Genomic DNA, 25628 nt, shown 5'->3' on the forward strand with positions numbered 1-25628 from the left:
CCGAGTAAATAGACATTTATTTTTGGGGTCGAGCGCTTGTAGCAGGAAGAGGATGGCGAATGTGACAAACGGCCGCATCATTGTAATAATTATTGTCCATCTGTTGTTCACACCACATTACACGGAGTTACGTCGACATATTGGATGAACTGCTTTTTGGGAAAATCGTAATTCATCATCTAACAGTTTTGTGTCTTCTGCATATTTTGTGGTTGTGTTTGATACTTTAGCTGTTGCTTTAATGTCCTATTGTTTCGAGCTTATATTGCTAGGATTTCTAGCTTATTTGAGCAACGAAGTTTGGTAAATTAGTCTCAAGTGTAACTGCTATTTAAGTGATTTTAAGTGCGACTCTCAAGTTATACAAAGCATCTAGAGAGAGAGAGAGAAAGAGAAAATAAAGAGACTGTCTTACAATTTTCGAAATCCTCAGCAGTATCTAGCATAGAATCCTCTACCAAATATAGCGCCTAGTAGGTTTTCGCCTTATCACTTCTAACATAAACGGCGAAAAGTGATTATTGCTGTTACATGTGATTCACCCCACTTTAGGAAATAAAAGTCTTAAATAAAACAAAGATTAAGTTTCATTAACAAAACAAACATTTCAAGCACTATTTACATTGTTTAAAATTACAAATAATTTGTGATTAGATTGCCTTAGTATTGAAAGCTTTCAAAGTTTGTCTCTGTATAATAACAACATTTCAAGTATATCTTAAAGCCCACAGACAAAGTTCATGAAAATGGCAACTGCGCGGATATTTTTTTTTACAAAAAATTATCAAGTCTTAACAAAAAAGTGACCAAGTTTTCGTTGAATCAATGTTATTATTGTATTACATCATTTTTTGCTTTAGTTGTTGTTACTTTACCTACTTTACTGAATTGGAATATTCGATGTTATGTGGGTCGATATTGTTGCTGATATCTTGTGAGTTTTTTTAGATATTAATATAGCCTATAGGTCTTTTTTGAGGTCTGCTCTATTCTTCTTCTTTTATGCTATCTGTCAATCGTAGATTAGTAATTATTCACAAGCATACAAGCTCTTATATTTTTAAACCATCTTGCCTGGGGTGCTTTTGCACCAGAGATGTTCTATGCTATGTTGCTGTGGATCCGTTTGGCTTCCACCAATAATATTCATTACGCATGCTTTGCGACTACATTGCGACGCGGCGGCGCATCTTCATAACACATCTTACTTGCACAGCTACATAACTTAGTGTTAGTGAAAACAGTCACATAGTTTTACAGTTTCACTGTTACGTCTACGTAGCATAGCTACATAACACGATTGAAGGTTACTAACTTGCAAGTAAACTGGCAATTTTAATTTCACCAGCCACTGCACCAATGGCGTGGTCAAAAGAGTTTTGATGACAAACAACTGCCTTTTGTATATGCATTGATGGTACATAATTCCTTGAATTGTAATCGCAATTCTGGGAAGAAAACAACAAGCTTGAACAACTTCGATTGAAGATCAGATTCATTACAATAGGGTAGAACACCCACGAAACAGGAGAATATCCCAGTGTGTCAAATCTAAATACTTTTTACAACGATAGGGACAGGGTAGATAACTAATGTTTATTTTAATGTCCATCTTGTAGATTATTTTAAAATATTAGACACGTATTTATCATTTTCTTACGGAAACAAATACTTTCGAAGATATGTAGATTTCTTTCTTCTTTTCGTCTATTTGCTCACACTCCTAAACTTAGATTACTCGTTTTATCTAGAAAGATCTAGAAAATTTCGGGGAAAGAGTTCAACAAGTATTTATATTAATGCACTATTTCACACGTAGATACGGAATAGTACCTACGCAGCCTGAAGTGGAAATGTTTACAAACAAGACTGTCGCCTTTTATTATAGCAACAATATCACTAATAATAATTGCTATAAGCATCTTAACCTTCAATACTCTTTACGTTTTAGGTAATTCGTTTTTTATGGAATAGGGGGCTAACAAGCCGACGTGTCACCTGGTGGTGAACGATCAGCGCCGCATAAGGACACCCGCAACACCATATGTGCGTTGATGGCCTGTTTCAGTCTCAAATCTGCCGGTAGTCTTACCTACTAGAGATAAAGGAGCTTATGTTAAAATGTCATCTCCCAGAATATCTATCAGGTTTATTAAGCCTTTATTGCTGAAAACTATACATTAAATTACATTTATCTTACTTATAAACTAACACATCAGTTATCCTAATTAGTGATCAGCGTGGTATCAAGTTATTGAGACTCAAAAACCGTAAGCCGTGTTAATGAATCGCAAAAGAGATAAAAAATTGTATGGTAACATCGTACTATTGTGTACAAACAAACTGATTGTGTTTACCGCGATTGTGGAGTTGTTGAGCGGACATAACTGGCATAGTGGGCACATCCTCTCTCATTTGTTATAGCTCATGCTGCTCCACACTGCATTACGGAAAACAAAGAATATTAGGGTTCTTGGATCAGGGTATGAAAATTGCAATGAATGAAACAACGCTTGCGTTGTGTTTCGTTAAGTGAGTGAGGTTACCGTATGCCAAATTACCCCCCTTCCCAATCCCCGATTCCCCAACAATCCTTAAATTCCTAACCTCCAAAAGGCCGGCAACGCACTTGTGATGTTTCGGATGTCTAGGGGCGGCGGCGATTGCTTACCATCAGGTGATGCATCGATCTCATTTACCGGCTTATACCATAAAAAAACACCTTCCCAACTACCAAATCCTCAAAATATGACTGAATTTTCGAGAGATCAATAATTTTCGGACATAAATAAACACGCTCAGCTCCTTGGCGTGTCAAATTGTACAGTCATCTTTATGGACAGTTAAATATTATATTTTACGAGAAATCGAATCATTGTTCCCCGTCTAGAGTTTCAACTTTTATCAATGATTTTTTCGTCACGTTGTCCTATCTCGTAAACACGGGTAAATAAAGTTTATTTTATTATAGTATTTGAGTTATTGATACTATTAGGTAGTTACTTACACTTAATATTAAAACTTTTCCTTTATTTTTTGTTGAATGCGTAGGCAAGAGTGTACTCCCACATTTTATTGACTTTTTGCTATCTCACACTAATGTTTTTGTTAGTGAACAGGGAATATCTCAAATGACTCTTCCTACCCTATGCGGAGCAGGAAGAAGGCTTCTACTGGCTAACTAAAAACAACTCCTGACCTTGCAGGCCACCATTTATAAAATGCTAAGATTTTGATTTTATTTTACCAATGCAAAATTGCGTGCTGATAAGCAAACATTCCAATGTAACATCGTAATTTAAGTAGATTTTTTTAGTAATATCATCTATCGACTTCTCCCGCCTTGGTCGAGGCGATAGGACGTGTCAGACTAAACTGGGCAACCTGGGACCACCTGGGCCATCAGAGCCATCAGAGCCCCAATCAGACCACCACAGGTGGGGACCTGTCCCCACCAGTGGTGGTCTGATGGCTCGTTTGAAGTGCTCTTGGAAAGCTCGGCGCCATACGCACGGGTCTGGTTCTGGTCGGGCGGCGAGCTACCCTTGCCCGCCGTCCGGCCCGCACTTACGGTAGCCGGAGATCGTCGCGCGGTCCCCGACGCCCGGAGTGTCTCTCGCGACGGAGATGCTCTTTAAATATTTCAAAAATTGTATATCTATCTATGTATTTTATAGGCATATCCTTCTTTATTCTGTAAGAACAGTATGTTTGGTCATAAACAGGTACCCTCTGGGAAATCCGGTTGTTTGATATCCTCCTGCAATATTTTATGATTTGCATCTCTACCTACGCGGTCAGTCTAGTATTCTGGCAATCTTGTTCATAGCAAATTAAAGCATATTCTTTCTGTATTAAAGTTTTGTATTAATTGTGCCTCAGCTTTGTGAACTAGCATTGATCTCTATAGTTGCCATGGTAATCAATTCCGGTTTTTTCCTTGTGCGAGAGGACTGTCTTTTCGATTGAGTGGTACATTTATTTATTTATTATTTACGTTTCACTTCCTTAATACTTATAAGTACCCGATAAACGTTTGTGACAGATAATTCATACAAATTACGTTTTTAATTCTCACTCTAGTACATGTGGACTGCCTAACGGGTTACCGGAGCTCCGGCTTGAAAAGCAGAAGTAGGAACGTGGTGGTTTTTAGTCAGTAAGAGATGTCACGTATAAGACCTCGAGGATGATATCCTCCTCGAAAAAAAAATTTACACAGCGGCTATTCAAACACTGTGAAACAAGTCCTTACACAGGTCTCAAGTTTCAGTTAACACATCAATTTATTTTTAAATATTATCCACAATACAACATAACACAATATATGGCAGCAGTCTACACTACATAGGACTCATAAAACAAATAACATTTAAAAAAGTATTTAGAACAACTCTAGCTAGGCCGATATTATCCTTAACTACCTACCTACTAAGAAACCACCACCTACATATATATTTAAACATGAAATGAATCGATTCCACAAACTTTGGTGTGTCGCGTCGTGTAAAAACATTAGATTACTATGTTATATATGTGTTACAAAGTATTCGACCACCTGAGATGAGTTGATTGAATGAAAACAAACGAAATGTATTAACAGATAGAAGCGTGGGACATAAAATTCGACCCTTGTTAAGGGCGATACGTTCTTGCGTGTAACAATGTGAAAATTGTATTGTTTTTAGTTTTTTTTTCGTTTAAGAATAGTGTAACAATTTACTGGAGTGTTTTATAACTAGCTGTCATCTATGACTTCGTCCGATTGGTCAAAACGGCTGTATAACTAACTCTCTACCTTCAACTACTACTGGTCACCAAGTTAAACATTCCATAAAATTATCTCTCACTATCTGAACTCTGATTCTGATAGGTACCTTAAGGTTATGTCCATATTCTCTGTAAAAACATAATATATTTTAGACAGTAAACATTTCCTTATCACACTATTACACTTTTTTTTTTTTTTTTACATTTAATGGGTCGACGTTTGACCGCTATCTCACCTGATGGTAAGTGATGATGCGGCCTACGGTGGAGCACGTCTGCCCATAAGCAACCTATTCACTCGGGCCTTGAAGACACCCAGGTTATACCCATCAGGAAACACAGACTCCGGCAAGGAGTTCCACTCCCTAGCAGTTCGCACAAGGAAGCTTGAAGCGAAGCGCTTCGTGCGAGTGGGTGGGATATCTACCATGAAGCGGTGACGCCTCGCCGATTGTCTTGTGGTTCGATGATGAAAAGAACTAGGGGGAATCAAGTTGTGCAATTCCCCCGCACACTCTCCGAAATGTATCCGGTAAAAAACGGAAAGGCTTGCGACCTTGCGCCTGTGTTCAAGGCTTTGAAGTCGGGCCTCCACAAGCGCATCATCGTTGATGAGCTTCTTGGCACGCCTTTCAATGTGTTCGAGCGCATCTAGCTGGCATTTAGCCGAGCCGTCCCAAAGGTGAGAACAGTACTCCATACATGACCGAACCTGCGCTTGGTACAGGCTCAGCAGTTGTTTCGGTGTGAAGTACCGTCTCACCTTCGAGAGGATACCCAACTTCCTACCAGCCAGATGCGCCTTCGACTCTATATAAGAGCCGAAGTTTAGCGTTGGCGATAGAGTTACGCCCAGAAGCTCTAGATGATCCGATATTGGAACGGATACATTTCGGAAAGTAGGAGCCAGCGGAAATTGACTCCGTTTGGCGGAGAATAGACACGCCTGGGTTTTGGTAGCGTTGAACTTGACCAAGTTGGCGTCACCCCAATCGGAGACCGCCTTCAAGGACGAGTTCAACCGTTCGACCATGGATTCTCTTAGAGACTGGATCTGTGTTCCGCTAGTCCGCGCATCGGACACATACCTTTCAACAACTGTGCTGTCATCTGCATACCCAAAGATACCGGGCTTAAGCAGGTCGTTGATGTGCAGCAAAAAGAGCGTTGCTGAAAGTACTGACCCCTGAGGGACTCCGGCGTTGATACCAAATTGGAATGGATTTTGATGAAATTTGGTATACGCACTGGATATGAAATGACTTGGGTGATAGGATAATTATCTTCCAACGGGAACGGGGAGCCGCTGATAGAAACTAGTGTTACAATAATTGCCGTGAAAATGGACAATGGATTGTGTAAAAAATTAAATTAAATCTCAATAGGTTTAAATATCTCAAAAGTCAGAGCTTGAACTAGATACCTACTTGACTCAACCTAAATTAGTTACTTTTTGTTATTATTTTTCAACGAAAGTGTGAACCACCCCTTAATTCCAGTTTCCTTTCTTTTTAATTCATTCCGTTGGACAAGCTACCCACATATGTCTGAAGATCTACGTCTCTGTCCCTCACGCCATCCTTTCAAAGGTATAAGCAGGATTAAAGGTCATACTCGATTGAATTAATGAAATTAATCTATTAGAATACTATCTGTTTTTAAAATATGTACATTATTGTTTGTTAAAGGTGCTTATGATAGACTTATCAGAAAAAAATCTTATATAAAACGAATCAAAGTTTAGGAGTACCTAGAAGTGACGTCAAGCGATATTTTAAATCAATATATCTTCAAAAGTATTTGTTTCTGTAAGAAAATAAAAAATACGTGTCTAATGTTTTAAAATAATCTACAAGACGGACATTAAAATATAAATTAGTCATCTACCCTATTACTCAAAAGATAGATAATAAATCTAACCTACATATTTCTATTAATACATCTGCCTACAACTTTGAAAATAAGACAGAATAATAGATGTGAATCTGTAATAAGTAATCGGAGATATTTTCAGCCATTCAATGGATCGTCTCAGATACATAAGCTTGTTTATACAATAGTAGCTGATAGTTATATACATATTATAGGTAGGTACACAAAGTTACTATGAAATATTAATGTGCTACAAGGGTTCGACAAATATATAATTAGACCTGAGTAAATAATGCTAAATATGTATTGTGTAACTCAATTAACTTTGCAAGAGTATTTAGTAAACTGAGTAGTTAGTACGAGTTTGCTTTATGTTGCACGAAAACGAAACGAGAGCGCGTTCGGCCCTCCGATTGGTTGGTTTATTCAAGCCGGCCAATCAGAGCGTCGAACGCGCTCTCGTTTCGATTACTTTAAATGTAAAGCAGACTCATACTAAGGGTACTTACTGGTTTGCACGTGATTTGATTTGTGCCAACATAGATTTTAATGATAATTTTAGGTTTGAATCTTGCTTCCATTAGTTGTAAACTGTATGGTCGATTTTTTTGGATTTCTTATGAAAATTCGGATACGACCATAATTTTAGAAATACTTTACAATATCGCAAGATAAAACTGGACATTGATCGTATTCTAGCATGTCACAACCTATCGGGTACCTAGCGGCTTTACCGGGGCTCCGGCTCGAAGGACATGAGTAGGAACAGGGGGCTTTTTTGTGTCTAACACTCCTCTCGTCTCGCCTAAGGCGGTAGAAGTCTTCGGATGATTTTGCCGCCTTCAATAAGCAAGTCCCAACCCATCAGCACCTACAGATGTCTCTTACAAGGGCACTGGGTCTTCTGAATAGACCAAATCTAGACAGATACCTCCCTCCTACCTTCAGTCTTCACTTTCAAAAACTACAAAGTCATATCCCAGCTTTGGACTTAGTAAAAATGTATTAGGAACAACGGATTATTGTTGCCCCTAGCGTAGGTCGGTCCGCAAAGCAAAGTTTAATATAAACGTGCTGCATTCAGCCTGTCAATAAGCTGCCATTGTACGCCATTGGAGTGACGACGTAATGCCAATGTTATAGGGAAACTTTGTAATAAACTGCTCTACTGCGTTTCCTACCTCTGTCCATAGTTTCTCGGACGCCATCTTGTTTTTTCCGCGTTCTAACCTCTTTTGTGTTGGAAATGGCGGGAATTTTGCGTTTCGTTATTTGCTTTTGGAAGATTAGTCTCATTTCTAATAGATATAAAGTATCATTAGAACTTGAGACGGAATATTTACCATGTTTATTTATGTCTATGAGTTGCCGATATTTCGACACGGTTGCAAGCGCCATGATCACGGATGAACTCAAAATTATCCTGTCTCAAGTTCTAATGATAGTGTTAGTGACCATGTTAGTTTCAAAAAAGATATAAAGTAATTTATTGGGTGTATGTAGGTGTTGCAGTAGTCTATTTAACCTTTCGGCTGTCTGGATGGGCAGGCACGTGTTTTATAAAATACATACCACTACCTGAAAGCCATTGCCAAAAAACGCATTTATGACAAAAATAAACGTAAGTCACTTAAAACTTTTGACCATATTTTTTTATTTTAAAATTATTAATTGCCTATTTTTAATAAATATGAGTAACTCGTATGTAGGTACCTACGTCACATTTACGATAATTACACCACACCAAAGAGACGTTGAAATTATGTCTAATCGTCATACACCCATGACGACAGTTATAATTCCTATGACGTTATGTCATGGCAAAATGGACATTAATTACATCCTACTACAGACTATAACATTTTGCTATAGAGGCGTATCTACATGTAAATATTATAGAAGTGTTTTGTCTGTCTGTCTGTCAGTTTGTTTGTGAAAGTTTTGAACTAAGTATCCATTGTTGGTAGTGTTGCTCTCATCCACTGGGAATGCTTTTCAAATGCTGACGTTAAGTTATTTAAGTTTAAAGGATTTTTCTTTCTCTCTCCGTGTATGATGCTTGAGACACCAAATGGTTCTGATGAAGCTGTTTTCTAATATCCGAATTCTTTTAGTCAAAGTCAAAAGCTAGAACAAGCTCCGTACAATCTACCAACTCAATCCATATTCTTAAAATTTTACGTAGGCCTTTTTTTGAGGGGGGAGAATCTTCCAATAAACTCTCTCGCCAAGGTGAGGCGAAAGGGAGTGTCAGACTCTTACTGACTAAAAACCACCCCGTTCCTACTCCTACCTGTCGAGCCGGAGCCCCGGTAAACCCGCTAGGTAGTCTGCAGTTCCGGATTTACGTAGGCCTAATAGCGTAGTTGATACAAAAATTAAAAATCTATTTAGTCCGTCAGTTAGGTTATAAAAACATATTAGACACGTATTTCTTATTATTTTGTCATATAAGTAAACCGTAGATAAAACGAAAATTTAGGAGTGGGAGCTACCTACGTCACGTAACATGTTACCGTGTAAAATGTAGTAAATCGTGTCTATACATGATATTTCAAATCAATATATCGTCGAAAGTATTTATTATATAAGAAAAGAAAAAATACGTGTCTAATGTTCTAAATTACGAGTAGTACCTTAGTACGAGTTTGCTTTAGGTTGAAAGCAATGGTTGGTTTATTCGAGCCGGCCAATCAGAGCGCTGAACGCGCTCTCGTTTCGATTAATTTACGCCCAAATACTGAAACGCTAATCAATTTTCAGTTGTACTTAAATATCTTAATATCTGTCTCTGTCTTTTATAAATATTGTTTAGTGACAGAACTATTCTTGAGAGTGTCTTAAAATTGATTGACGTTTGAGTATTTGACCATTAAACGTAAAGCAAACTTATACTAAAGGTACAGATATTAAAACAAAAATTTGTAAACCACCCTAGACTTGCGGGTAAACCCGCGGCTAAAAAGCTAGTAGTACTACCACCCCATTCTAGACATGTAAAAGCAAATCGTGCGAACTAACACCCCCATACTAACCCTCCTTCATGTATTATGATGTAGAACATCATACAGAAGTGATTCCCATGTTAATTCTATAATGTTTTGTTACAGTTCCAGGCGATTTGACACCATGGTAAGTTGCCTTCCATTTGGTTTGTCCCAATGTCACAGCATTTTGCTAAGGTTACTGCTGGGGTCATAAAGTTTGTCGGTTGAGGCGATAAAATTGGGATGATGACGGGGTATGAAAATTAAAAATCTATTTAGTTCGTCAGTTATTTAATGAAAAATATTAGACATGTATTTTTTTATTTTGTCACATAAGATAACAATGCTTGGATAGAACGAATCAAATCAAAGTTTAGTAGTGTGTAAAGAGGGATCAAATACGTCATTTCTACTTATAAAATGTACCTAGAAGTGATGTCACGCGATAATATATCTGAGAAAGTATAATTATGTTTCCCTAAAACATACGTGTCTATTATTTTAAAATAATCTATTTTGTCAGCTTCCCTATTGTCCCTATCACCATAAAAATTATTGAGATAGCTGCAAAAACAACCAAATAACTCTCAATGACAATGTTTTGTGATAGAAATTCAAGTTCTGTTCGGACGGCGACTGTCCGCTGTGGGCGCTGGCGGCGCTGCACGCCCTCTCCAGCCTCCCAGCCACTCTGTTCCGCACCCTGCTGCAGCATGTCATGGAGGAGCAGCCTGTAAGTATTATTATTAGAACTTATGACGGGATATTTACCACGACATTGCCGAAATATCGTAAATTCATCAAAGTGAATAAACATGGTAAATATCCCGTCATAAGTTCTATTAATAGTGTTAGTGACCATGTCAGTTTAAAAACTTATAACCTGTACCTAAGTATATTTTACTTCTAAATACTTTACTGATTAAGAAGAGAAGACTACACGTTAAACGCCATGGAGACCGATTTTAGTGGAGGATTTGGCTTCAATAGTTTTCTGTCATCAGACAAAGAAGACACTTTCTTTTTGTGGGGGCGAAAATCATCCCATGACTTTTCCGCCCTGGGAGAGGCAAGAGAGAGTGTCAGACTCTTGTTGACTTAACTTGGGTTTTATTCCAGGGTTGGGCAATGTGTACCTGTAATACAATGTGCAAACTTGCATGATATCCATAATCGTAACGTGAACTGATGAAAATTGGGTATTACATTCTTATATGTATACCTAATTTTCCTTCGAGGATTAATAGTTGTAACGTTTATGATTATTATGCTATTATAAAGTAGGTAGGTACATACATAAAACAATAGTCCCTCGCTTCGCCTAAACATGTTCAGATCAAGCTCTACGTACAGACAGGCATTTGTCACGTATCATCGCACGTGCCCTGTATTCAATAACTTTTGTAAACTCAATTCTATCGTTTTATCATAACATTTTATTTTGTTATCAATATTTTCTTTGTATAGACTGCTTTTTAGGCAGCTCGCCGAGTAACTTGTCGGGTCTCAGGGTATAGTATACATAGATGCTCAGTGGGCAAAAATCGGCACAGGTTCGCAGGAGTAAGCAGGAGTAAGAAAGGGGTGGTTTTTAGTCATTTTTAATGTGTATGACTATCGCAGATAGAGGTCATTAAAGTCCAATTTCATTTGCGTTTCAAAAGAAACTATCACAGTACTAACTTAATTTTAAACAATCTCTAATTATGGCTTGCTGCACCTACTAAGAGACTATACATTTGACAGAGACCAAGCAGTAACACTCTCTGATAAACCTAGAAATTTTGAACTGCAATCCCGCCTGCTAAATATGGAAATTATGACAACCCGTCTTTTGTAGAGGAGGCTTATAGTTCAGCAGTAGACAGTCACTGTTACCTACAAAATATTGGCTATGAGCTGAGGAACTTCTTCCACGCTAGTTAGCAGCGTCGTTCGTAATGAATGAATGCACGTTACTGAAGTATGTTAGGAAATATTTACAAGTATTTAGACAACTAAGGAAAACGGAACTTTGACGTTGATTTACGAGTTTTTAAACTTACTTCCACCTTACCTTAGTGAAGAAGTTTACGTACTGGAAAACTCTTTCAGTGAAATATGTTTGATAATTCTATGTTTCTAAATTTTTTCTTGTGTTATGAGAACTATTTAGGAGTTAATGAATAGAAATATGAATTACTTACATATACTATACAGTATGGAGATCACTCATATGATTTAAATGAAACTACAAGCTTAAATTACGTCATAAGAGATTTCCCCATACGGCATATGCCAGTAAAGAGAAGGATGTATCAGATTTCCTATGCCCTCAGCAAACGAATAGGTACAGTCAAGGAGACTCATTTAGATATCATCATAAGTCTGTGGTTCTGTCACAATGATGCCATGTTTTATTTCTTTATCTATATCTCCGCCGAAGAGAAATAGCGTCCAATCGGGAAAAAAAAACCATTTCCTTCCTGGTTGTCTATATTGAATCTAAAACTACACTCAGTAGATATAACTTGCAACTAAACGAATAACATCTCTAAATGACGTAACATACGTCCGTACCTTCCGTGTTTCGCCCACACATGCTTACCAAATTGCAGGCTGACTTATCCTAATTATGTTCGTGTGAGTAAAACAAAAGGGGCGCAGTAATAAAGGGACAGGTATGTCACTGACGTGTCTTTATTGACCAGCAAACATCACTTACACCTCCATGTTCTGGACACTTTTGTATAATTTAGGTAGCTTTTCCTTATAGCTCTTTGAAGACGAGATACGGTTGTAATGACCTTGGGTAGATGATTTTTCAAAAGAGTATTGCATTTTTTTATTTTAAGGTAATTATTTAAATTGTAATGTAAGTAGTTTGGAAGTCTGTAGATGTCTGCAATAACAGACAATTGAGCCTCGATCTTCAATAAAATTCTTGAAATCCATCTACCTACTAAATGAAGTTTTGTCTGAAACGGCCTGTAATGGTTTAATTAATTTAGGTGCTTTATCCTAACTGCGAACAACGATCTGGAGCCGCGGACAACGTAAATAGTCACCGGGACTCCAGCTCATAGCAGGAGAAGGAATTTCAGACTCTTACTAACTAAAAACCACCCGGCTTTTAGTAAGTAAGAGTCTGACACTCGCTCTCGCCTCACCCAAGGCGGCAGAAATAATTGGATGCTTTCCCCCCACACAAAAGTCCTTTATACAATATTCTATATATCCAATCATCCATAATCAACAGTATTTCCACCATAACAAAAAACAATGATCCTTACTCGAGCACAAAATAATATAGCCAGCCAACTGACCAAATACAAAATGGCGCCTGTTTTCTAATGTTTCCTGAGAAAAACAACATTAGGCGGGGTTCCTTTGTCAATTTGTTGTGTTATAGTGCTTGATGGTCTCGCCCACTGAGCCTTTGACTCGGAGCTGAGATAATTGAGTCTTCGTATGTAGCACTTCATGTGTTATCTGACCTTTTTAGCGTTAATATATGTTATTTGCATTTATTTAGAAAACGTTGTTTAAGAATAATGGTGTTATTATGATTATTTAGGTTATATGTAATAGATGTGTGACGTAAATTGATGTGTCTAATGATTTGAAAATAGGTACAATTCGGTCGAAATCATTCAACCTACGATATTTCGATCTTAACAAGTACTTAGGTAGTACGGAGTTGGAGCTTTACAATTTTTTTGTGAACGCAACCGCGACACGGGAGAAAATCCAAATGAGGGGATTTGGATTTTCTCCCGTGTCGCGGTTGCGTTTACAAACCTACAAGTTCACATACACATGACACCCAGGCCCGAAACAACAATTTTGCAAGAATCGAATCCGCTGCACGTCACGCGGCAGCCGGTTGCCCAGCCACTGCGCCAACCAGTGCAGTCGAACAATTATTGACAGCTCTATTGTTTCTACGCACATACTTCTGCTTCTTGCATATAAAAAATTAATTATTTTAAATTGCAATCCATAAACCTACATTTGTTCTTAATTAATAAATGGGAAGCTAATTTCTTATCTCTTTTTCAGGATGACGGCATCATGGAAATTCTGAAAGACACGAGCTTATGTAAGTTTATTTTACTAAGTTAAATAGGGATTTATTTAAATAAATACCATCTTTCGATGCGTTATTTGGTTTGGTAGAGAAGTTACCTATATTTACTTATCTACCTATTAACAAATATCTATCTTATATACCAGACAAACATATGTTTAAAACATATCGAACAACAAAAACAGACAGATCAAATGGATATTTGTCCTTATAAAAATTCACAATCTTTATTCTTACAGCATCCCGCGACGAGTGCGCACGTGCTGCGGCTGTCATCCGCTGGGTTGTGCAGCAGTCCTGTGCTTGTGCATGCACGGGAGCACAGCTCACTCGCGATCTACTTGTGCTGGGTGTACCCAGGACTCATGCCAGCGCGCTAGCTGATGCTGTGGACAACTACAGGCCGGAGCATGTGGCGCATGTTGAGGCTAATGGTTTCATGAGTAAGTTGGCAATTGTTTTGCACTTCTGGCGTGACTGAATCATCCTCTTCTTGCTTTTGTCCCCAATTTTCTTGGGTAAGGTCAGTACATGCATAGGTAGGCGTGCTCCATCGTCAGCCACATCATCGCCTGCCACCAGGCGAGCTGGTGGTCAAACGCCATCCTATTAAGTATTAAAAACAGGTGCAATTTAAGTTTTCATCATCACAAACTCCTTTAAATTATCTTTCAAGTCATTCTACACACATTAATCCACTTTTTCTTTCTTCCTGTCGTCTACGTTTCCAAGTTTCCATATCCTCCAGTATATCCTGGAGACCAACTGACCTGACGATTCACTCTCGATAAATAAAAATTCGAAAATTATGTAACCTTAAGGTATTTTTCAAGAGCTAAGCCTTAACCGTTGATTTTTCTGGCTACTCTACCACCTTCTTTAAATTGCAGTTAACAAGCTGACAGATGTGACAGCGACTCCTGGACCTGAAGGAACAGTGGACACCTTCACCCTGACGCTACACAGCAATGACATATTCACAGGAGAACAGCAGAAGAAGGAGCTTCTAATTGAGAAGTCTCAAGCTATGAGTCTTCTAGAAGATCTCAAGAAGGCGTATAAGAAGATGGAAGAAGCTGAAGAGTAGAGAAGAAAGATTTCTGGATGTCTTTGTAAATTCTTGTTTATAAGCTAAATTGTAATTTGATAGCTGAATATTTTTGTGTGAATGTAATTTCGATATATACCTAAGGGTCCTATTTTATTAGGACACAATGATCACGAAACCTTGCTATCTATAAAGATACACCAAAACACTATAATAGGTTTGAACAGTTGGTCGTACAAATGGGTAAAATTTATTGCACCACGACCATGGCGTCCTAAGGGCTCTAATCCCCGTACTCAGAGTCATTTAATGATTACTTAACCCAGTCCTTAGGAATTGTTTTCCATACAAATTCGTTACTAAGTTAATAGTTTAAGTAATCATCAAATGGTTCTGAGTACGGCAGTAAGACGAGTAACGCATTATGGCATTGCGTAAATTCAATATGTTATGTCATCCACATAAGATTCATTAATATTTTACATTCCAGATATTTTTATATGGACTCATAGCTTTAAATTATATTTTGTATTCCTCACGTAAGTTACACGTAAATTAAACTTCCTTATTAATTTAAATTTTGTTTATTTTTTTCTTCTGACTCCCGTATTAATAATGGCGCACTAGGCATTGTAATAACTACTTCAGTGTTCAAGAATAAAGGAGTGTCATGTTTATGACAAAAATAGGAAGATTAAGAAGTTTAATCCGGGATTCGGGAAATTTATCAACACTGGGTAATAAGTAATAACGGATAGTATTTACGATAATTCAATATACAAGTCGTTAAAGTTACGCATCATTAACTTCAGGCTTTTAAAATCCCAATCATTACTGAAATTAAATATTTGTTTTAGCTGTTTTTAAATACCACGTCGACAACGTCATAGGGGGCAGCACGGTCGCACATTAATCAATCAATTACAAAATTGTAGCAACACTACATACAATTTCAACATTTTTTTTAGCTGTCAACATAACATACAACTGACATTTTCCTATTTTGGCGTTTCGAATGGATGTTTGTTATTATTGTTTAAAATATTATCTCTGATTTAATTAAAACAGTTAAAATACGACTACAAATTAGACGAAAATGATATATTATAAATAAATTAGTGATTTATGGTTTGATGTATTGGACTATAGAATATAAATGTGTGATTCTTTGTGTGAAGGTATACAGAATGTTTTTTACGACTTATTTGTGATGTTTTACGGATGAATCTGCTATATTTTTAAAAATCAAAGGTAAGCATGTATGAATATTGATTTATTATTTTAAATTACATATACAGAATTCTTATAACAATGAGTAATTTTGTATAAGGGTCATAAAATGCGTACCAAAACATAACCTATAAATTAATGTTTTGTAATTCTTTTACAGATGCATATTTTGTGTACTATATGCAGTGATCTCGTGAATCAAGCTGAAAATATATTCGTGACTAAATGTGGTCATATATTTCACCACCATTGTCTTGTTCAATGGATCGAAAGGTATTTATTTAAATCTTTTGTTTGGGCATAGATACATATAGTTAGGTTTTTTTTGTAATTTCTAGCACAGGTCATTGGTAATCAGCCCACATTTAATTGACTAAGCAATATAGCATAATTTTTCTTTGATCTGTGTATAAAATCCTTTGTTTCCTCATTAGTAAGCTAATGAAAAAGGTCATTAAATAAGACCAGGTGACTAATCACTTTGAAAGTGATTTTCTGTGGTCTAATTACCTACCTAAGTTTAAGTCATTCAGTTGATGATCTCTTTAACATACATCATATTGTGTCTAATTATATTTCCTACTCTAATCAAAACCATAAACAGAATAAATCTCTTCTCAATATTTTAACCAACCAAATAATTTCCAGATCAAAAACCTGTCCGCAATGCAGAAACAAAGTGACGGACAAGTGTATGTTCCGTCTCTTTCCCACAATATCTAATGAGAATAACAGTGAGGATGCAGCGACTTTACAGTCACGGTTAGACGATGCCCAGCTACAGCTGCGGCAGCAACGGACCAAGTTTAAGGAGAAGGAGGATAAACTAGTTGTTCTTACGGCAGACTTGAAGAGACAAGAGTAAGTTTGTTTTTAAAGAGACTAATCTACAGGTGACAGCCTTTCCTTAAACAGCTTTATTTATTTATTTATTTATTTATTTATTTATTTATCCTAACATTACATTTATCATTACAGGCACACCTAATGCGATAAATGCAGTATAAACTTAAAAAATAAAATAAACCAAAACCAAATATCTCTATGAACATAAAATAACTTAACATTACTTTATCCTAATACTTACTTACTAACATTTACAAATTATAGGAACTTTTTACCACAACCTCATATGTTACCCTAGTGAACTCGTTGAGTGTACATGAAAATAGGTCCATCCTATCCGCTATTGTATTTAATGTGCGCAACGCCCGCGTCAGTGGTGCCTTCTGCAAGAGGTTCGTGCGTGCGCACGGTACCACCAGCAGCCGCGGCCGCCTCCTACGCCACACGTACTCGTCCGGAACACACAGCCGTAATTCCTCCAGTAGTGCTGGGTTGTGAGTTTTGCCTCTCAACACCTTAAAGAGATAAGTAGCTAGAGCTACTTCACGTCTCACCTCTAGTTTGTAATATCCTACCATTCCCAGTACAAACAACGTTGGGTATAAAAGTGGATACCCCGGGTACACACCATACAATTTTAAGTAGACGAATCTAGTAAACTTATTTTGTATACGTTCTATCATAAGTTTGTACTTATTCTCGTGTGGACTCCAGACTCCAGCATTGTACTCTAGGTGACTTTTGACTAAAGCCTCGTACAACGCCTTTACTGCCGCGATGTTAGTAAACTGATTCGCCTGCCGCAAAATGAACCCTAAATTCCGGTATGCCTTCTTGCAGACATCCATTATATGCTTCCTAAAGTGTAACTCCGATACAAAACGAATTCCCAGATCTTTAACTTCCGTAACACGTTGCAAAGGTTCGCCTTCCATGTTGTACTGGTGGTGGCGGGGACTGCTTGCACGGGTGTACGACAAAACCGAGCATTTAGCCACGTTAAAATATAATTTGAATTCGCGGCTCCACTCAATAACTCTGTCGATGTCTTGTTGCAAAGTAACGTGATCCGCGTTATCCCTTATTTCGCATATAAGTTTTAGGTCATCGGCAAAAAGAAGGCATATCGATCCATTTATTACGCTTGGTAAGTCGTTTATCATTAAATTAAACAGTAAAGGACCCAAGTTACTGCCTTGGCTGACACCGGACCTCGTGTAATACGGTTCGGAGCAGTGCCCACCACAGTCTACGTACTGGCGTCTGTCTCTAAAGTACGTGGAAAAGAATTTAAGAGTGTATAAAGAATTTAAGAGTTTATCTGCTATACACTTTAACCTTTTGTAATTAAAAATCAATTTACTAAAATTTTGGTGTTTCGGGTGCCCATAGGTGGCGGCGAATGCTCACGTCTGCTTCGGCTTATACCATAAAAAAGACAGCCAAAAAATGTATGCATGGTATTAAAATAACAAACAAACATGTCATCAAGCCTGATTCCCTCCACTGACTTCCCTAGGCAATTCTTATATTAAAATACAAAATATCTATTGCAGTGATCTTCTAAAATCATATGAGAAGCGGCTGGTAAGCTTCGACTCCAAGGTGCTAGCTCTCAGGGAACAGCTGGAAATATTAAATGTACAGAACAAAGAACTGCATAAAGTGAAGGAAGAAAATTTAGCTCTGACGAAGAACATGCAGACACTTAATGGGTAAGAATGTTTTTAAAATTACATGAATTTTTATTGCTGTGCATTAATTGGTTAGAGTTTCTTTTTATTTAGAGAGAGAGTTTCTTTAAAAGTTGCCCCTTTCCAGAACTTTCTCCGGTGTAGTAAGACCCAGACTCAGACTCTAAATGCGATTTCCATGAATGAATTGAATCTACAATATTGCATTTACCCAGCCACTGCAACAGCTTAGGCTCTTATCTAAAGTCATAGTTTTAGAATTATAATGACACAACATTACAGTATTACTAACATCGTTGATATTTCTATTTCAGTCTGCAGAGAGTGCTAAATGCAACAAGTGATGATGTAGAACAAATGTTGCACAGCTACACTGACGTTAAAACTATTGCTACTTTCGCCACGGCTCTTAAAAGGTAAATATAATTCACCAACTATTATTTTGTTATGACAAACAGTGTAAATATTACTTTACATTACTTATTTCTTAATAGGCGAGTAACTGAATAGGAGAGTATTGCTATATCTCCACATATTACCAATTTGGTAGTTATCTAGTCTAGAGTAATAAATAAAATTGAAAGTGTCTGTATATAATATTCAAATAACCGCGTTTTACTACATATATTATTATTTTATTCTTGTGGGTTCTTATACATACTATACATACACCAAAATAATATTTGTTACAATTTTTGTATGTCTATCTATCTGTCTGCTAATCTCTTAATTGGCTAGACCGATTTTGACGGGACTTTTATTGGCTGGGATACTAACTGAACTGACATACTAAGGAGTAACAATCCCTAACACACTGTATAACTTAAGCTACTTTTAGTGGTCACAAAGTCCCTAATCCACGGGAGCGAAGCTGCGGGCATCAGCTTAGTGCTATGTATCATTTTAATAGAATATTCACTATTTTTGTAGTAAATTATCTCTGTCCTAATGTTGTAGAGCTCTATGCGACTCTGAGACAAAGAAGAACGAGACTCGAGACAGGCTGCATATGGCCAAACAGCAGCTTGCTTTGGAAAAGAAGACCGTTGCAGATCTGCGTAACCAAGTCGTGTGAGTACCTCTTACTTATTTTAACTTAAATTATACTATTAGTAGGTTAAAATGTTAACTTGTTCTTTGGAATAATATTTAATCATATCAGTTAGTTTCGTGAGACATACTAAATTAATTACTATGTTTTTCGGCTTACTCACGTATCTGTACTAGTACTAGCATGAGGAACTAGACTAATTTCATACGACGTTGACGGCGACAGTCAGTGGCAGCGCGACAGTCAGTGGCAGCGCGACAGTCAGTGGCAGCGCGACAGTCAGTGGCAGCCTGACAGTCAGTGGCAGCCCGACAATCAGTGGCAGCGCAACAGTCAGTGGCAGCCCGACAATCAGTGGCAGCCCGACAATCAGTGGCAGCCTGACAGTCAGTGGCAGCCCGACAGTCAGTGGCAGCCCGACAGTCAGTGGCAGCCCGACAGTCACTGGCAGCGTGACGGTCAGTGGCAGCGTGACGGTCAGTGGCAGCGTGACGGTCAGGGGCAGCCCGACAGTCAGTGGCAGCGTGACGGTCAGGGGCAGCCCGACAGTCAGTGGCAGCGTGACGGTCAGTGGCAGACAGTCAGTGGCAGCACGACAGTCAGTGGCAGCCCGACAGTCAGGGGCAGCCCGACAGTCAGTGGCAGCGTGACAGTCAGTGGCAGCCTCACAGTCAGCGGCAGCGCAACAGACAGTGGCAGCGTGACAGTCGGTGGCAGCGCGACAGTCAGTGGCAGCGCTACTAGTTAAGTTCCTAGTTGAACAGATACATAAATAAGCCGAAAATCATAATAATTAATTAAGTAATATCAATTGTAAATAGAAAATCTAAATATTATTTTCTTTCCCCCACTATTCAAGCCTTTCTCTTAGTGATCAAGCTAGAGGCAAATAAGCCTCTTATTTAATTTTTTATGTAAACGAGCAGACGTATCACTTGCAGGCGTAAGCAATCGCCGCCGCCCATGGACACTTGAAACACCAGAGGTGTTACAAGTGCGTTGCCGGCCTTTTGGGGGTTAGGAATTTAAGGGTTGTTGGGGAATCTGAGATTGGGAAGGGGGGGATTGGGCCTCCTGTAACGTCACTCACACAACGGAACACAACGCAAGCGTTGTTTCACACGGTTTTCGGTGAAGCCGTGGTAACACTCCGGTCGAGCCGGCCCATTCTTGCCGAAGCAGGGCTCTCCCGCACTTAAATGACTTATAATTTCCTTGTATCATTACAGAAAATTAGAAGACGATCTGCATCAAGCTCAAAACAGATATGACTCACTGAATAGTAAATATGAAACACTGAAAAATGAAAAAGAAATCTCAGATTTGAGTGCTCAATTGATAAAGAAGACTGGGGATTTAATAGAGGAGGTGGAAACCCCTCCCCGCGCACTCAATGACGCCATCTTGGAAACTCCCACCAACAATACTAGCTTTGTAAGTGGTTTAGCAATTTTATCTTATTTTACTCTCGTACAGTGGTTAGTAATCGAATTTCTTACACTTTATCTATAAAGAACATACTAAGAATTGTGTAAATATAGCTGTCCAAAAATATATCAAAAATTTTGGAAATGATACCAATGTTAATATTGGATTTAGATAAAATACAGTAGGGGTAGAATTGGTGTTCCAATTGCTACCAATTTTACATACCTTGATTTAGTAACTTATTAAAGTTTGTAATTTCGGTGAAGGGGTATGGCCCCCCTTTTGTGTAATAAAGACTAAGTACAAAAAAAAACTAATAAAAGTACTAACCAATTAAACTTTGTAATTTCGGTGAAGGGGTGTGCCCCCCCTTTATATGACAAAGTATCGGAAATCCGATCCCTAACACACTGTACAGCTGTGTATAAACGTACTTAATGTGTTGTGTTTGTTGCTGTTGTGTTCTAGTGGTCTTGTTGGGGTTTCCTTCGTTGAAGTTCCACCAGTTGTTTATAGTTGTTGTAGGTAAATTATTAACACTACTAACACTATAAATGTTTTTACAAGAAGATGTTCCTGTGACCAGTTTGGTAACGACTATTATTTTGTATCCAGTATGGTGGTTTGTGGACGTTTTATGGCCATTTTTGGTTCATATGTGTTATTAGTCCCATGTTAATAAATCCTATTATTTTCTTAAATGCAGTAATGCACCTCTGCCTAACCCGTCGGGGATAAAAGGCGTTGCCTACCACTTTCTTATTTAAGAATTTCAAAATCGAAAACCTAAGTTAATTTATCTAACCCAGTGTTCAAAAACGGAACCTCGATACTACCACTTGAATAAAATATTAACCGCCTAATAATTACATGCATGATTACCCTTGCCTGTTGCACCCAATGCATGTAAACAACTAATATATGCTAAGCACAATAAGGCTCATTTTTGAATGTATTTTTCAGAACACCCTGGTGCAAAATATTGAAAACTCAGACTCGCCTTATTTGAATCTGAAGCAGGGCAGCCTATTCTCTGTGGCAGTATTACAGCGACAACCAATAAAGCTTTCTGAAAAAGTCAAGGTATGAAATAAATATTTATGTATTTATTTATTAGTAAAAAAACACATGCATAATTTTACAGCTTAAGCTATTAACAGTCGAAGTGATATAAAATACTTAACACTATGTAAATACCGACTTAACAAAAAAAAAAAACTATATTTTTTATTATATTAAACTAATTCATCAACCATCCATCTTTTTACTAGTATTGCATATAGTGAAGTTGCAGTTGCAAAAATCTGCTTTAAAGCTCGATGAGAGTCCTTCATGATTTCATTCTTAACAGTTTAACTATTAATTGATGGATTCACTAAATTCCTATGTTTCTTTCCAGCCATCAGAAAACCTCTACCTGAATTCCATAAAGAACGCAACAATGAAACGTTTGGGAGAAAAATCAAATTCTCTGAACTCAAAACACAGCATCTTTCACAAGAAGGAGCCAATGAAGATAGAATCCCTTGACGACAGAGTAGGGGGGAGTTTGGACATATCCTATGATGGTTTGGGGGGCCACTCAAAGCTAGACACGTTCCCTGTACCCAATAGGACTCCAGTCAAAAGCTGTATCCCTAAATTATCTGCTAAACACAAACTCAAACGCCCCAATCCAGCTGGTAGCCAAGACATCGAAAAAATGCTCAAAAAAGTAAAAAAATGAAAGTGTTGATCACTATAGAAACTCTTTGAAATACCCAGTGTAAGTACATCACTATTGTTTTGTTACCATGTGCGAAAATGTTGTGTTTATTTATTGTTTATGGTAATACTGTCGCATTTGTTAGTTAGTAGTTATTTAATATTATTGGTATTATAATGTTAATGATTATCGCCAAATGTTTGATTATTATTATTAATTTGTGTTCTTATTCATTATCTTATTTTTGTTTGTAATGGTGCATTTACAAACATACAATTTCTACATCACATTAAGACTCAAATTTGTATTGTATTTTGTGGATCAGTCAAAGTGTTGCTCTGTATGATAATCAAACCTACAAGCTATATGTTGCACGGCAGCCAGTTGCCTGACCACGGCGCCAACGTATTTTAGCTATTGTGTAATTTTATTGTTTCTTATTTGTTAAGTCTCTGGTTCCAGAAAGTTTAAAAAAATACTCTTACGCAACTATTATTATGTACATAGAAAACATTAACTGACTATTTAAAATTAGAATTAAAGCTTTAAGAACAAAATAGATGTAAGAACGACTTTGTATTAGAATTTATGTAACTTTTTAATGAATAGTGGGTCAATACCTCATGGACCGGAGTTGCCCAAGTAACCAGCTTTATCTAATAATGTTAGGGTATATTTATATGTGCATTTATAAGAATACTTGTATTACAAGCCATTTGCTTAGTTACCCACCGAGTTTTAAATAGCTGATGGTTTTAAAAAAATTATAGGAAATGTTTATCACATATTAATTAAATATCAAACCACTGATTTTGTTTGTTTGGTTTCTAGATGAAAAAGTATATAGGTGTCCTAAAATTATCTGCCACGGTTTTAATGGGAGGTAGTGTTGTGTTTGAAGATTACAAAAGCAGTTAAATAAACATTTACTCTACTCTGCATAAAGGGGCTCACAAATACGCAATATGCGTCGCTTCTATTATTACAATTACTATCAATTCTTTTCATTGACGGAGCGACAGATACTCTAAAAGACTACGTAGATATTTTTGTATAATATAAAATATACTCATAATCAATAATTTATATTTACTATTGTATCTTCAAACACTACGTCCTATTAAAGCCGTGCCAGATACATTAAAAGCATCTTATTTTAAAAACCTGAAAGATTCATATTTGTTAGGACACTATTATTCACTGCTATATTATGTAAGTTAATATGTGCCAACTACAAAATTGTATGATTGTGCTTCTTTAAAAGATAGAAAAACACTACAGCATGAATGTTGTCTCTTTCTTTCACTTTTAAAATAAATACATTTGAAAGAGATAGCGATACTTCTTGCCTAAAATGCACTATGTAGTATGTGTTTTTGGATATTATTCTGTGTGTGTTAAATTTAAGTATTAAGCGGTCTTACAGGATATTTAAAGTTTGTGTTAGTTGTTTAGCTTTTCAAATATAGGGATCTTAAAGTATGGTATTAGCGTATGTATGGCAGCACATCAATGTACTCCAATTTTTCATTTAGATTTTCAACCATATTATTATGTCGGAAAGGTCGTAAATTCATTGAAGAATTACATCGCCAATATATGATTGATGGTTAAATAAAAGGCCGAGCCAATTGCATGTGAATGGTAAATGCACTACAAAGATTACTCTTAGTATGCACAAAATAAAGACTATATTGCGATGTGCACCCTTTAATAGTTATAGTTACATAGGTATATTTTTGATACGGGTTGAAGAAAGTATTTGGGTGGAAGGAAGGTTGTGAAAAAAGAAGGTACTAATTGGGAAATACATTAAATGTAATGCATGTCTAGTATGATTAAGATTGATTGGGAGATGTAAAATGTAAAACCTTTGTTGATAATTGTTTTTCTAATTTCCTGCTTGTATAGCTACATTGCTCAACGTGCTATAACTAAACGCGGCTTTTGTGTCAAAAAATTATGATAAAGTAATAATTATTATTGTATGGAAAGATGATAATTGTGAATGTTGTAGATTTTTTGTTTGTATATTCAAATATAACAATTTAAATTACTTTTGCATTAAAGTGTAACTATTCAATAAACATAACCAAGAATAATGTAGCAACACTTTCGGTATATTTGAATTTTGGGTTGCTAGCCTCTGGTATCAATGTTTTTCAAGATGATAGGATTTTTTAATAATATTCCATATTTTGTTGTAAATTTTAACTGATACCTACTTACATAATTTAATTTTAGTTCTGTGAACTGTGGTGTTAGAATCATTTATTTATATTGTGAATTAATATGATTTTATGTGTATAGTTGGATATAAGACTGCAAATATTATCATGTAATAAAATGTATCAAATGAAAGTATTGAGTTTTTTTTTTTAACAAAGTACTACTTACAGACTGGCTATGGCCTATCTAGGGTTTATTCGCCCTGCCTTGCGTCGTTGCATTAACAAACAACACTTTATCCAGACAGGCAACAAGAGAAACAACTGTTTTTTTTAATTTTGACTTAATAAGTTTTAAGACATTGCTTTTGAAATTATTGTTTTTTTTTATCGTTTCTCATAATAAACAAAACATTGGATAACGAATGAAGTGACAATGAAACACGATTAGTTATTTAATCAACGTCTAATTAATTAAAGTAGACCAATATGTTTCAATAGTCTATCGAAGGCCATAGAATTACAAATCCCCAATCCCCATGGGATCCCTGATAGTTCGGCAACGCATTTTGTAACTCTTTTCCATTGCGAAGATTCACGTACAAGCGACGTCAAAATTTGGTGAGCCGTCTGTTCGTTTGCTATGCTATAAAAAATCGCAATTTTTTTACATGGACTATTTTATTAGACTATTCAAAATATTCTTTAATTTTTTTAATGAAGATATTATACAGTAATGGTAAAACTAAACGCAATCTCA

The 25628-nt window shown here is 36.8% G+C and overlaps 2 protein-coding genes across 2 annotated transcripts in view; both read left to right on the forward strand.

Moving 5' to 3' along the window:
• Positions 1–15324, forward strand: part of LOC118278058 (putative peptidyl-prolyl cis-trans isomerase dodo) — a 37203-nt gene extending 21879 nt beyond the window's left edge. Inside the window, exons 2-6 of the mRNA XM_050700257.1 lie at positions 9753–9774; positions 10240–10362; positions 13671–13710; positions 13938–14141; positions 14589–15324. Coding sequence (XP_050556214.1) covers positions 9772–9774; positions 10240–10362; positions 13671–13710; positions 13938–14141; positions 14589–14785 — 567 coding nt within the window. The 5' untranslated portion in view covers positions 9753–9771 and the 3' untranslated portion in view covers positions 14786–15324. The remainder of the gene's footprint in view (positions 1–9752; positions 9775–10239; positions 10363–13670; positions 13711–13937; positions 14142–14588) is intronic.
• Positions 15325–15727: 403 nt separating this feature from the next.
• Positions 15728–24973, forward strand: LOC118278232 (E3 ubiquitin-protein ligase TRAIP). Its single transcript, XM_035597360.2, has 9 exons — positions 15728–15997; positions 16137–16249; positions 16625–16837; positions 18379–18537; positions 18831–18932; positions 19474–19587; positions 20797–21001; positions 21959–22078; positions 22395–24973. Exons 2-9 carry the CDS (start codon positions 16137–16139, stop codon positions 22719–22721), a joined length of 1353 nt encoding a protein of 450 aa, XP_035453253.2. The 5' UTR covers positions 15728–15997; the 3' UTR covers positions 22722–24973.
• The last annotated feature ends 655 nt before the right edge of the window (positions 24974–25628 follow it).

Source organism: Spodoptera frugiperda, chromosome 18 (genome assembly GCF_023101765.2).
Source record: "Spodoptera frugiperda isolate SF20-4 chromosome 18, AGI-APGP_CSIRO_Sfru_2.0, whole genome shotgun sequence".
NCBI lineage: Eukaryota > Metazoa > Arthropoda > Insecta > Lepidoptera > Noctuidae > Spodoptera > Spodoptera frugiperda.